Source organism: Rana temporaria, chromosome 5 (assembly GCF_905171775.1).
Source record: "Rana temporaria chromosome 5, aRanTem1.1, whole genome shotgun sequence".
Taxonomy (NCBI): Eukaryota; Metazoa; Chordata; class Amphibia; order Anura; family Ranidae; genus Rana; species Rana temporaria.
This window is the reverse complement of record NC_053493.1, coordinates 232,166,547-232,180,519: the sequence shown is the minus strand read 5'-3', so window position 1 is coordinate 232,180,519 and position 13,973 is coordinate 232,166,547. Positions and strand designations below refer to the sequence as shown.

Sequence of the window (13,973 nt, the reverse complement as noted above, 5' to 3'; positions counted from 1 at the left end):
CTCATTATGCTGGGAGTGAACAGATAAATTGCTCCCAATAACGATGGAAAAACACACTGTGGAAATTGAATAAATAGCTGGGAAATAAAAGATTGAAATACGACTTGTCTTTTTTACAAATGACCTTGGTTTAAAAGGCACATGTTCTGTACATAATTATATCTTAAATTGTAATATTTGGTTTAATAGGAGTGGCAGATGTAGCTATATCCCACCTTTTTTTTGAGCTAATTCATCCAACAAATCATTGTCTAATACTAGGGAAGTTTAAGTCAACCACCAGTGTCGTTGGCACGTACTGCAAGTATATATTGCAATCATCTTTTCATGTGTTTTGTTTAAACAAGGAAAAAGCTTGTCTTCCTCAGGATATATAGATCAAGTATAGCAATAAAACGGAGTCGTGTATTGTAATGTTTTGACATACGTCTATGTATTAACTGGAATTATAGACATAGGGCTACATATACAGTTGAAAAACTTTTAAGACTTTCTAAGAAATTTGTAATTTTCTTAACCAGATCTCCCTGCCACATACTTTACTAGGACTTGACAATGTTCGCAGTCAGGGCTGGAACTGTAGTCCATGACAGATGCTGCCTTAACTTGACTTTAGGTATATCTTCTTGTTCAGAGGTTCTTCCAACATTGACTTTATTTGCATCTGTGAGATGTTATTTAAATGAATGCAGAAATGCATAGTGTTGCAAAGGAAGATGATACAAGAACACAACTGTAGCATGTGTTGTGCTCATTTGTTAAAGATGACTTAAAGTGGTTGTAAACTATTTGACTGACACTTTTACCTATAGGTAAGCCTAGAATAAGGCCTACCTATAGGTAGTGGAAATATCTCCTAAACATGCACCGTTGAGGAGATATTTACCTTGTAGTGATGATGTAATGATGTCATTGGCGCATGCACTGTGAAGAAACAGACCCCTGTGATGTTTCTTTACTCACAAGTGCCGTGTCTGACGGCTCCCGTGCTCATGCGACTTCGGCCCAGAAGGAAGACCAGGAGAAGATTGATGGGGCCGCAGCGGGGACATCGCAGGCTTCGTTTGCAGGTAAGTGCCGCATAATGGCACTGAGCAATCTTTGGAGGTGCCCCCAGGTCCCATCCAGGTCTGTTTTTCCTCCATCCTTTAGCTGGTTTTTGTTTATTTGTTGCCATACACATCATCCTGCTTGTGGTGTTAAGAACCCATTGTTTTTAGCAGCCTTGTATAATCACTTATGCCTTAGCTATTTCTTTGCTTCAATAACATTTCTATAGACTACAAGGTTTCAAGTTTTCACATCCCTCACAAAATTAGGACTGAGCTTATTCACACACATGGTTTTAAATTCCTACATAAGGTTTATATCCTCTTTTGCATTGACTGACCGATTTGAATTGCACCGTTTCTGGACCCATCATAGATCTGTTTAAGGACTATGGTCATTTTCTATTTAATATTTTAAAACACTTTATCTACATTTTCGGTTCCAATAAACTTACTTGAGATCATCAGGGCCATGGTTTTGGTGCTGGACATTTTGTGTATATTAAGTAATATTGAGCAGATAACTGTCCCTGCCATAAAAGTGGCTGTGTTTTTATCCCAGGACAAATCTTCCCTTGGAGTCAGTTGACCCAAAAGTTTGTAACAACCCCTTCCCTGCCATGGGAAACCAGCCCCCCCTTTTTTTTCTTAGAAAAACATGGTCCCATCCACCTTTTTCTGTTTAAGCATCTTGTGTTAAATTCTCCATAATACAAAAAAAAAAAAAAAAAATATTAAAAAAGAAGGCACCCCCATGTTGACAATCAAAGATGTGCCGACCCGTGTACTCAAATTCTGTAATCTTGCAAGTCAAGACCCCAAGACATATAGGAAGCTGTCAGGTAGAATAAAAAGAAAAATATCAGTTTTGGGTGGCTTGAAAATGGAGAACTGTTATACCTGCTGACAATACAGTGCCTTGCAAAAGTATTCACACCCTTGAAATGTTCCACATTTTGTCCTGTTACAGCCAGAAACGTAAATATATTTTATTGAGATTTTATGTAATAGACCAACACAAAATGGCACATAATTGTGAAGGAAAATATTTGGCTTTCCAAATTCTGTACAAATAAATATGTGAAGAGTGTGGCATGCATTTTTTTTTTTTTTAAATTGTTTATTTAAAGATTTTTAAGTCATACAAAGTAATAACAAAATCCAGACATTTGATTGATCGAGAATATAGGAAATAAACAATCACATTGTCAGCATGAAACATACAGGTCCGGATGTATACATGTTTGTTATAACAATAAAAGAAATTAGGAATTAAGTAGCGAGTTCAACAAGAACAGATAATCATGGCTCTGCTAAGTAGAAACCTATATAGACAAACTATGACTTATACATAGGAGAAATAAAAAGCGAGAAAAGAAACGAAGGAACATTATCCTATAAGAAGCAGTGGGGGGATATGGGCAATGGGTAATCTGTTATGGTGGGGTGGAATGAGGCTCTGCGTTAAACTCAGAAGAGTCCCATCTCTCCCAAATAGCTTCAAATCTGGGTAGGGAGTCATCTATGACAGCTGTAAGACGTTCCATCCTTCTAATATCAGCAATTGTTGATAAGAATTGTGCAAAGGTTGGAGGGGAGGTATCTCTCCAGCGTTGTGGGATGACACGTTTGGCTGCCAGTAAAAGAAAAGCCACCAATTTGCAAAGAGTTTTTGAGATTTTCGGGAAAGGTAGGCCTAGCAACATATGTAAAGGCTGAAAAGGTACACTGGTCCCTAGGACCTTCTCGAGGAGATTATGGACCTGTGACCAGAAGGGAGTAATTAATGGACAATCCCAAAAGATGTGGAGGTGGGTACCCACAGAGGAGCTACATCTCCAACAATGGCTATGTGGGGTCAATCCATGTGCTGCCAGAAATTCTGGGGTTCTGTACCAGAACATAAGTATTTTATATGCGGTTTCTTTCTGGCCCACACACCTAGATACTTTTGAGGTAGCGTCCCAAATTCGTCTCCAATCTCCCAGTAAGATGGGTTTACCCAGTATGTGGGACCATTTCCTCATATATAAATGGGTGTGTTCAGAGAGGGGAGAATCTGAGTGTAGGATTTTATAGATAGTGGAGATCTGGTGAAGTTCGTGAGGGCCCCTAGCACATAGTGATTCAAAATCGGTAGGAACGCTAAGGGTCAGTAGGGGGGACAGGGATGTAAAAAAATGTCTAATCTGGAGGAAGGAATAGAAAAGGGATTTTGGAATTTTATGCTTTGACTGAAGGTCCGTGAAAGATAGTAATGTACGTGTTATTGGATGTACTAGGTGTCGTAATTGGAATATGTTTGCTCGAGTCCAGGGCAGCATAGAGTCATAGGACAAACTGTCAGGAATTTCCGGGTTAAAGATAATGTTTATCAGGGGTGGGCAAGGGGACGACAAGGAAAATTTACCAGAACAGCGCCTCCATATTAAAAGAGTGAATAGCATCGGGTTTAGACAGACTTTTTTTAAAAGAGCAAACGATTTATCACTCGATTTATCACTCGAGGGCCACAATAAGGAGCATGGGTGGGCAGGGACTGTAATTCCCATCTCTATTTCAGACCACCTGTTTGGGGCAAATCTAGACGTCCAAGAGGTTATGGCCCTTAAGTGAGTCGCATAATAGTATTTATATCGGGGGCTCCTAGGCCACCCTGTGAGCGGGGGGCCATGAGAACCGAGCTGGCTATTCTATGGGAGGCGTTGTTCCAGATAAAGTTTAGAAAATTCCTATGTAATGTTTTCAGTTGGCTCATGGGAATCAATACCGGTAGAGTTTCAAATAAATACAGTAGTTTGGGGAGTATAGACATTTTGAGGACATTCACCCTTCCAATGAGAGATAACGGGAGATTCGTCCATGACTTCAGCAATCTACCTATTTCTATAAATAAGGGAGGGAAATTAGCCTGGTATAGGGCTGAATAGAGGTTGGTCAAGCGTACCCCTAAATATTTCAGGGAGTGGGTGCACCAATGGTAATTGAAGTTATTCTGTAGAGAGGTAAGTGTATCCGCAGGGACATTTATAGGGAGAGCCTCCGTCTTAGTTGGGTTAATCTTAAAACCGGATAGGCTACCAAATAAGTTTAGAGTTACATGAAGGGAAGGGAGGGAGATATGTGGGCGGGTGATTGTTAACAATATGTCGTCTGCAAAAAGCGAAAGCTTGTACTCTTCACGCCTCAGCGTCACCCCCCGTATATCTGAGTGGGACCTAACAGCAGCAGCCAAAGGCTCGAGACTTAAGATGAATAGCAAAGGGGACAGGGGGCAGCCCTGTCTGGTACCATTACTCAAGGGGAAGGGCGGTGAGAGACAAGAAGCCAGTCGGACCTGAGAAGTGGGTGTGGAGTATAGCGCTTTTAAAGCCTGCATAAATGGGCCCGAAAAACCGTATTTCGTCAAAGTGGCAAACATAAAAGACCAATTTAGACGGTCGAAAGCTTTCTGCGCATCTAGGCTCAATACAATAGCAGGTCTCCCGGTCTTGGTCAGAAGGTCAATAAGATCAATGGTTCGTCTTGTGTTGTCCCCTGCATGTCTAGTGGGAACAAAGCCTACTTGATCTCTATGTATCGGAGATGGAAGGAAAAGGGAAAGTCTGTTCGCCAATATTTTAGTGAATATTTTATAATCGGAGTTCAGGAGGGCTATGGGGCGATAGTTATCGGGAATTGATGGGTCTTTGTCTGGTTTCGGAATAACTGTAATATAAGCGTGTAAGAATTGAGAGCATGGTACAGTCCCTTTCATCAGTGACGCAAATAAAGATACCATATGGGGAAGCAACTCTGGGAGAAATTTCTTATAATAGGAGTAAGGGAGTCCGTCAGGGCCTGGAGATTTATGAGATGGGAGCTCTTTAATGACCGAAGAAATTTCTTCAGCAGTGATCTGTGCGTTAAGTCCGGAACGGTCACCTGGGGATAGTTTGGGTAATTTAAGGGAGTCTACGAAGGCATCAAATTTCTCCTGGGAAAACTGGGACCCTGAGTCTTTAGATATACAGTTGTAAAGGTCTTGGTAGAAATGTCCAAAAACTTTAGTCATACCTTGAGGGCAGTAGGTAGGAACCCCATCCGACTGGAGAATGAAATCAGGTAGAGAGGTATGGGGGCGAGGTTTTAATCTGTTGACTAACATTCTGTGAGGTTTGTTGGCAAATTCATAAAATTTTTGCTTTGACCAGAGCATAGACTTAGCAATTTTGTTCAAATCAAGTGACTTGATACGGTTTCTCAGGGAAGTCACAATGCGAAGGCGGTCCACCGTGGGATAACTAAGAAGATTCCTTTCAGCTTTTGTTAAGTCAGCTAGTAGAGTCGTGCGTTGGAGAGCACGATCTCTCAAGGCGAGATCCAGCGGCAATGCATTCACCCCTGAAAAAAGCCTTATGAGCCTCCCACAGGGTAGAGACCTCAGACACCGAGCCTTCATTGAGTTGAAAAAATTCGGATAATTGGTGTTGTAAGTGCAGATGAATATCAGGGGTATTGAGAAGGGACTCATTAAGGCGCCAGTGACATGTTCTAGGAGTAGGCGCAGACATGAGGAGCTCAAGTGAGATGGGCGCATGGTCTGACCATGTAATCGGATGGACATTAGAGTCGATTAAATAGGACAGCAGTGGAGCAGTAATGAAAAAATGATCTAGTCTCGTGTATAGTTTGCATGAGGGTGAAAAAAAAGTAAATTGTTTAGCGATTGGATGTTTTACTCTCCAAGCGTCGAACAAGTTATGAGCCCTGACTATCTTTCGAAATGAGGTAGAAGACCGTTGTGCTTGACCAGGGGGGGTTTTGTGTAGTAAGGAAAATCTATCTTTAGAGGAAGACATACATAAGTTAAAATCCCCCCCAATAATCATGAAGGGTTGGGAAAAGGCAGTAAGTTTTTCAAAAAAATCTTCCAGAAACCCAATCTGACCCGAATTGGGAGCATAAACATTCGCCAAGGTAAATGATGTGTTCATGTGATCACAGTTCAAGAGGATGAAGCGACCGTTAGGATCTAAAAATGAGGATTTGACACGTATGGCAGAGGAGCGTCTGAAAAGAATAGCCACTCCGGCTTTACCAGAGGGATCAGAAGCAATAAATGTGGTAGGAAAGTGTTTAGATGCAAATTTAAATGAACCTTCAGCCTTAAAGTGTGTCTCTTGAACCATGATCACGTCAGCATTGAAGGACCTGAACTCTTTCAACGCCAGCCAGCGCTTACGGATGGAGCCCAGGCCCTTAACGTTATAAGAAAATACACTAATAGCCATTGCTAAGCATTGTAAGCATATCTCGCATTACATACAAAAAAAACATATATTCAGCAGAGACCATGATATGCAAAAAAAAACAGGTAATTATAGTAATATGTGTGAACAAGAAAAATTGGTACAAGGTAGTGGAAACACAGCCGTGTTTCTGAAACGAGTCAAAAAAAGACCCTGAAAAAATAAAAAAAAGGAACAAAAAAAATAATAAAAAAAACATGAGCAGTATACGGTGGTCTCGAGGGTGTCTGAAAAGGAAATCAAAGGTTAAGACGGACCCTAGGGCCCCCCGTATCTGCAAAAAAAGGGTTGTAAAGCACAATAAGAAAAAAAACATCAGGAACGACACCAAAAAAAAAGAAAAATACCTTACAGGCATGTAGCCTGAGAGGAGTGGACCTCTCAGGAGGACATGGTCACATATCAGGACCATGTCAATGACAGAGGGGCGGCATGTCAGCCCGCTGGATCGTGTGTGTTAGCCTCAAACTATTCCAAGAAAACTGCAAGAAAGAAAACAATCAAGAAACATTTAACAAGCAATTGTTCAGGGAGTGAAAACCCAGTTGCATAGAGCATATAAAAAAGAAAAATTTAATCTGAGAGTCAGAACAATCAGGCTCAAGGGTGGGGATCAGAGCCACTCTATGTAGAGCACCAAAAAAAAAAGGGAAAAAGAAATAAAAATAGAAAGGAGTCAGATCAGGTGTAGCCCTTGGATGTCGCAGCCCGTTGAGGGGTGAAGACGGTATTTCGAGATCTATGACGCACCGGAGTCCATATCTTGCCTGGAGTTGAAAGAGGTCTGGATGTTGGAGGTTGCGCCTGCAAGTTTTCATCCGGGATGGGAGGGAGACCTAGGTTTCTGATGAAAGAGTCACATTCCTGGAGATCCCTCATGGAATGCTGAACTCCGTCTTTGGTTACTGATAAACGAAACGGGAAGCCCCAACGGTACGGTGTTTGATGATGCTGTAGGTGCGCCGTGACAGGCTTCAGAGTGCGACGTTTGGCTAAGGTGATGGGAGATAGATCGCTAAAAAGTTGAATCCTTGCACCTTTATATTCAATTCTTGATCTGTTGCGTGTGATAATGGTCAAAGCTTCTTTGCTTTCATAGAAGTGGAAGCGAACGATGATATCTCTAGGGTTGGCACCCTGAGGGGGTTTGGGGGCCAATGATCTGTGTGCCCGGTCAAGGCGCCAATCTATATCCGGGATATCGGGCGCGAGATAGTTGAAGAGAGCCAGCAGGTAGGGCCGAATTTCCTTATCGGGAATTGATTCAGGGACCCCACGGATCCGTAGGTTTTGTCGGCGCTCCCTATTCTCGAGATCTTCTTGCTGTGTCTGAAGCTGTGTCACAGCGTTTTTAAGGGTAGCATTTTCCTCTTCTAAAGCATGAACATATTGGACCATATCATCAAACTTAGTCTCAAGAGTATCTGTGCGCTCTCCCAATTGATCTATCTCCCCTCTAAGTTCGTGTGCTAATTTGTTTACCTCTTTAGCAATGTTGTTGGTGAGGTTCTGCAGCAGAGCCTGCAATTTTTGGTCAAGCACATTTTCCGTCACTGGCGCTGACATTGCTGGCAGAGTAGAGGCTGATGGCTGGGCTACAGGCTGTTCAGCAAGTAGAGAGAGGTCAACCACTGCAGGCACGTCAGGTGGGTCTGTGGTGTCAGTTATAGAGCTTGGGGCCGGGGAATGAGGCCTAAACACAAAGCGGTCCATGAGAGGGGAGGGCTGAAATACGGTCTTCGGCGTGGATTTTTTGTAAATACGCCGCTGATCCCTGACTTTCCCCATACAAAACGTCCGTTAGGCAATTGGGCAGTTCTTGGAGCTAGTGGGACGGCTCCCGGGGCTGAAGAAGCTGTCGGAGCGGAGCGGGAGCCACGAAAAGACAAATTTAGGCCAAGGTTCTGATTTTAAGCATAGTCACAGGCCTTACATGCGCATTCCCCCCTGTACTTTAGGCTTTTGTTAGTTGCATTGTTCAGTTAAGAGCACAACTTCCCCAGAGGTTGTATGCAATCAATGGTTTATGTGCTGATCCGGACCAGTCAGCAGCAGTTTGGGGAGTATTCAGTGTTCAGTGTTGGGGGGGGGGGGATTCAGGTGTCCAGGCCAGCAAGTAGAGATGTAGATGAAAAGCCTGGATGCGCCAAGATGGCCGCCGACTTCCAGGACTAGGCCGAAACCACGGTCTCGCCTAGATCCGCCGTCCGACGGGGGTGAATGTGATCGCGGGGTCCCCAAACTGAACCCCTGTGATAGGCTGGGGGGGCTTGAGTCAGACCCGGAGGGGGCGAGGGAGCCAACGGGGGGCCCAGGAGGCGGGCGGTGTGAAGCCTCTCACCTGGGTTTGCGCGGCGTCTCCTGCTGCGTGTGTGCTCCGGGCTCCGGGATCTCTCCGCTCCGTTCTGCCCTCCACCAGGTCTGGGAGAGCCACTGTGGGTGGATCCGAGGTCGATCGCTGATACCCCCGCGTCAGCGATACTCGAGCGCGGCTGAATGCAAGGCTCCACAGGCCTCAAGATGGCGGCTGAGCACCCGTGAATGGTGCCGTCCACGGCTCAGTTTTCTCAGTGATCCCGAGCTCTACGGATCCAATACAGGCAGGGATCTGCACAGGGGAATCCCAGGAACTAGGACAGGGGGATTAGCAGTCGGAAATCCGAGGCGCCGTGTAAGGATGGCTCTGGATTTGGTTAGGCCTGGCGGAGCTCCTCCATAACACGTCTTCCCCTGCTCGCAGCCGGCCACGCCCCCCCAGTGTGGCATGCATTTGTAGTCAGCCCCCCCCCCCCTGAGTCAATACGTTGTATAACCACCTTTTGCTGCAATTGAAGCTGCAAGTCTTTTGGGGGGGTCTCTACCAGCTTTGCATATTGAAAATGACATCTTCTTTGCAAAATAGCTCAAGCTCTGTCAGAGACTGTCTGTGAACAGCAATTTCTATCTCTTGGCACGTATTCTTAATTGGGTTTAGGTTTGGACTTTGACTGGGCCATTCTAATACATGGATATGCTTTGATGGTAAACCATACCATTGTAGCTCTGACTATATGTTAGGATTGTTGTCCTGCTGGAAGGTGAACCTTCACCCCAGTCTCAACTCTTTTGCAAGTTTTCTTCTAAGATTGTCCTGTATTTGGCTCCATCAACTTTGACCAGCTTCCTTGTCCCTGCTGAAGAAATGCATCCCCACAACATGATGCTGCCCCCACCATGTTTTACAGTGGAGAGGGTGTGTTCAGGGTGATGTGCAGTGTTCGTTTTCTGCCATGCATAGCATTTTGTTTTTACGCCAAAAAGTTTAATGTTGGTCTCATCTACCTTCTTCCACATGTTTGCTGTTTCCCCCCCACATGGCTTTTCGCAAACTGGACATCTTGTGGCTTTCTTTCAACAATGGCTTTCTTCTGGCCACTCTTCCATAAAGGTCAGATGTGTGGAAAGCAAGCCTAATTGGTTTTCCTGTGGATCTCTGCAGCTCCTCCAGAGTTCCCATGGGCCTATTGGCTGCTTCTCTAAATAATGCTCTCCTTGGCCAGCCTGTCAGTTTAGGTGGACGTCCATGTCTTGGTAGGTTTGCAATTGTGCCATACTCTTTCCATTTTCGGATGATGGATTGAACAGTGCTCCATGAGACGTTCAAACCCTATTTTTTTTATAACCTAACCCTGCTTTGAATTTCTCCACAACTTTATTTCTGACCGGTCTTGTGTATGCTTTTTGCCTTTTATGATGCTGTTTGTTCACTAAGGTTCTCTAACAAACATCTGAGGGCTTCACAGAACAGTTGTACTTATCCTGAGATTATATTACACACTGAAGGCAATTGGTTCCACTAGATTTTAGTTAGGGGTATCAGAGTTGGGCCCCTTTCACACGGTCCGACCATTCAGGTCCGCCTGTCAGTTTTGTCAGTGGACCTGAACGGCTGCTCCATACATCTCCATAGAGCGCCGGATGTCAGCGGAGACATGTTCGCTGACATCCGATCTGCTAAAATCAGACAGCTGGCAATACGTCACCATCCGTCCATGGAGGATCGGATCAGGTGAGATCTGATGAAAATGGACATGCTGTCCATTTTCATCAGATCTCTCCATAAGAGACAGCGGCGCTGGACAAGCCCCTCCCCGCTCAGTGAATAGAGAGGAACTTGTAATCCGCCGGCTCAGTGAAGATCTGCGGAGAGATCTCCTGCTGAGCTGGCGGACCCCTGAAAGCGGATCCGTCCCCATGTGAAAGGGGCCTAAAGGGTGCTGAATACAAATGCACACCACACTTTTCACATTTATTTGTCTAACATTTTGAAAACCATTTATCATTTTTTTCCACTTCACAATTATGTGCCACTTTGTGTTGGTCTATCACATAAACCCCCCTATGAAAAACATTTAAGTTTTTGGTTATAACATGACAAAATTTGGAAAATTTCAAGGGGTATGAATATTTTTTCAAGGCACTAGATGTTTTGGAAGGATTAACCGCTGCCATCATCTCTTATTCATTTTTTTTTTTTTTTTGTACAGATTAGCTGTGATTTCCTATACACTGGTTTCGAAATTGTAATAAAATATATTTGGACTTTGTGTTCAATGTAAATACATAAGTGTATGTTGATTTTATTTTGTATTCTAACTCTTTAACCTGGAGCAAACTGAAAATTGTGTTTTGTAGATGTTTTTATTTGTACACGCATTTTACAATTATACCTGATGTGTTAAAAATAAATGTTAAGGAGGAATGTTATTTAAATAATAGACATTTACATAAAAGGGAAACCGTTTCCTGGCTTTAACGGTAACATGAGATGAGATGAAATAGCAGATCTTTTCATAGTTGCAATGTGACAGGCAGTAAATAGTTCACACATTCATAACCTGTCACTCAATCACATCACTCTGATATCTCTTCAAAGGGTGACTCCACTGTGGTTGGAACAAGCAGGTTGCGGGATTTGTATGACAAGTTTGAAGAGGAACTTGGCAAGCGTCAGACAAAAGCAAGAGCTGCCAGGCCGGCGTGGGAGCCACCAAAGACCAAATTAGATGAAGATTTTGGTGAGAGGATTATGTTCTAGTTCTGTGTTCTTGCTATCTAACTTTTTAATAGTAGTGTTGCTATTCTCTTTAAAAATGTATTTTATATGTGAAACTATAAAATATAATATAGATGCTTGTCGATCACAGACAAACCATTAAGCCTAAATGTATCGTTATAGATTTGTGTCTCCTGAAGGGGACATTCCCGAAGAGATATATCTTTTGCTATTTATGTATACTATTGGTTGTTCCACACACTTTTGAGTGGTCCATTTGTTTTTATTTTATTAGGGTTAGTGTGTCATTTCTTTAATAACTATATACCTTTTTATTCAATAAAAAATAAAGGAACAAAGAAAGTTGTCCACAGAAACATAAAATACAGATCAAATGCCAAACAAATACAATGCCATGAAGAAACATTCGCAATTTAGTCTCAATGTGTGATCACAAGCATGTCCGTGGAGTCACAACCCCAAAGGGGTGCAAGAAGCCACAGTGATATGCAAAATGATAGACGGAAACAAAATAAAAACAAAAATAAAGTAAACGCTAAATGGGGACCCAGGAAAGGACATCAAACATTAAATGTAGGGCAGTTAGGCCTAGCTATCAACTGTACCAAGCCCAAATCTGTCGGGTACCCCAACTAACTCTTCACAGTGAATGGAGTAGGATGCCAAGCCAACCATCCCTGCCTCAAGCACCCCACAGCCAACAGTTTCATGAAGAAAAAAAAAACACAACCACCCCCATGGTGGGGATTGGTGAGGGAGAGGGCAAAAAAAAATGAGAAAAAGGGGAGGAAGTGAAGAGTTAACTAAACTCTCAAGTCCAAAGAAACACTCTGTCAGAAAGAAAGGGACCCCCCCCCCTTGCTGGGAGCTAAGTAGGGGGGCACAAAGCACGTGTTAAAAATCGCCAGAGAGTTGCCCCTGGTACAGCTGTACAGACCTGACAGGACTCCCTGACCTCCAACACAGCTGTCTCTCAGCAGTTCGGACAAAAGACATTTATAATTATCCAGCGATTTAAAATGCAGACTTTTTTTAATTTAAATCAAATAAAGAAACAAGATACAAACTAGTAGTCATACCATAGTGGATCCATACATTCACAATTGTTATAATTGGGATGAGTTACATTACAGATGTATTCAAGCAGTTAAAATGTCATCATTTGAAGCGTTCCAGTATTACATGACTTAAAGGGGTTGTAAAGTCCAATTTTTTTCCCTTTAAAAACATAGTCTTCAGGCATTTATGAATGAAAAAAAATCTTTTTTTTTTTTTTTTAAATCTCTATACCTGTTAAAAGCATCTTCATTGTGCGCCTCCGTCAGTCCTGTGTGTTAATTTCCCCTCACTTCCTGGTTTGGCGGTGCGCGTGCATAGTGTAAACGTCACTGCCTAATGGGAACTACAGTTCCCATTAGGCTTAGCGGCTCGCGCATGCGCAGAAGCGTTTTTGTTTTGTTTTACAAGGGCGGACGAGAACAAGCAAACGTTCTCGTGTACTATTAGCCACACTCCGCCCCTTCCTCCCCCAGTATACACCCCTTCCCGCCCCTCTGCCTATACCCATTAGGCATGAATGGGAGGGAGGCGGAGCTACAGCGTCATAGAGATGCCCAAGAATGTGCTGAGCTCCTTGCCTGTGAAAGACACAGAACGTCTCTACATGCAGAGCTGTAGGCGGAGAGGGGGCGAGCACGTTGTGGACGTCATGCTTTCCACCTTGAGAAACGGCTGGGAGACTGGTGGAAAGGAATAGGAGGAGGCACAGGAAATGGCACTTTCAAAGCTGAAATGCAATACTTTGCAAAATGAAACAAGAGGTAAGGAACTTCTAAATGCTCTAGCATAGATGAATCAATTTAGAGAATAAAAAACGAACCTTTAGTGTTCTTTTAAGTAAAGTATATAGTGTCCTCTCATAGCCTTGTTCATACTTAGATTATGTCATATATCAACATGCATGTATAGTTGATTTGGAAGAAACATTTTATGCATTTCAGTAAAGGAACTGCTGATTTGTGCCATAGCAATAAGTGCATAAATCCATTCTGGTATACATAAATACAAAATATTGGGAGAGAAGGAACTGGGACTAGAACAGAAACACTGACTTGAAATGAAAGGGAGAGAACAGTTGGAACTCCTGGTAGAAAAGCTATACATCGCCCATTTCCAACTCGGTGTATAGGAAAGAGAGCTGTAATTTTGTGTTGGCGTATTATGGTTTTCAACTACTGTCATGTCTAAAACGGTGTAGTATGTTTTAGGCCATTTTTATCAGTTGTTATGATACCTATGTAATTTAAACAAAACCATGACATTTCTCTTGCAATCCCATATAACAGTGCCTGTGCACAGAGACTGTAGCAGACTAGTTATTGCTACTTCTTTATTGACTTTGTTCTCTAGCAATTCCCAGATAGTAACTGGGGAAAGTCTGTAAATCAGACATTTAAGGATCGGTTCACACATATCTGGCTGCGGTTTCAGCTCAGTTTTTAAAATGAGTCCGGTCCATTGGGATTCAGGTGCAAATGTTTTATTTATTTTTTAAATTGCACCTGCACAGAACTCTTG

General features: G+C 43.0%; 1 protein-coding gene across 3 annotated transcripts in view; it reads left to right on the top strand.

Annotated features, from left to right (window-relative positions):
* Positions 1–13,973, top strand: part of DROSHA (drosha ribonuclease III) — a 478,288-nt gene that overhangs the window by 71,211 nt on the left and 393,104 nt on the right. For all 3 annotated transcript variants that reach the window (XM_040353574.1, XM_040353573.1, XM_040353575.1), the window contains one exon: positions 11,256–11,397. In XM_040353574.1, the coding sequence (XP_040209508.1) occupies positions 11,256–11,397 (142 nt within the window). The remainder of the gene's footprint in view (positions 1–11,255; positions 11,398–13,973) is intronic.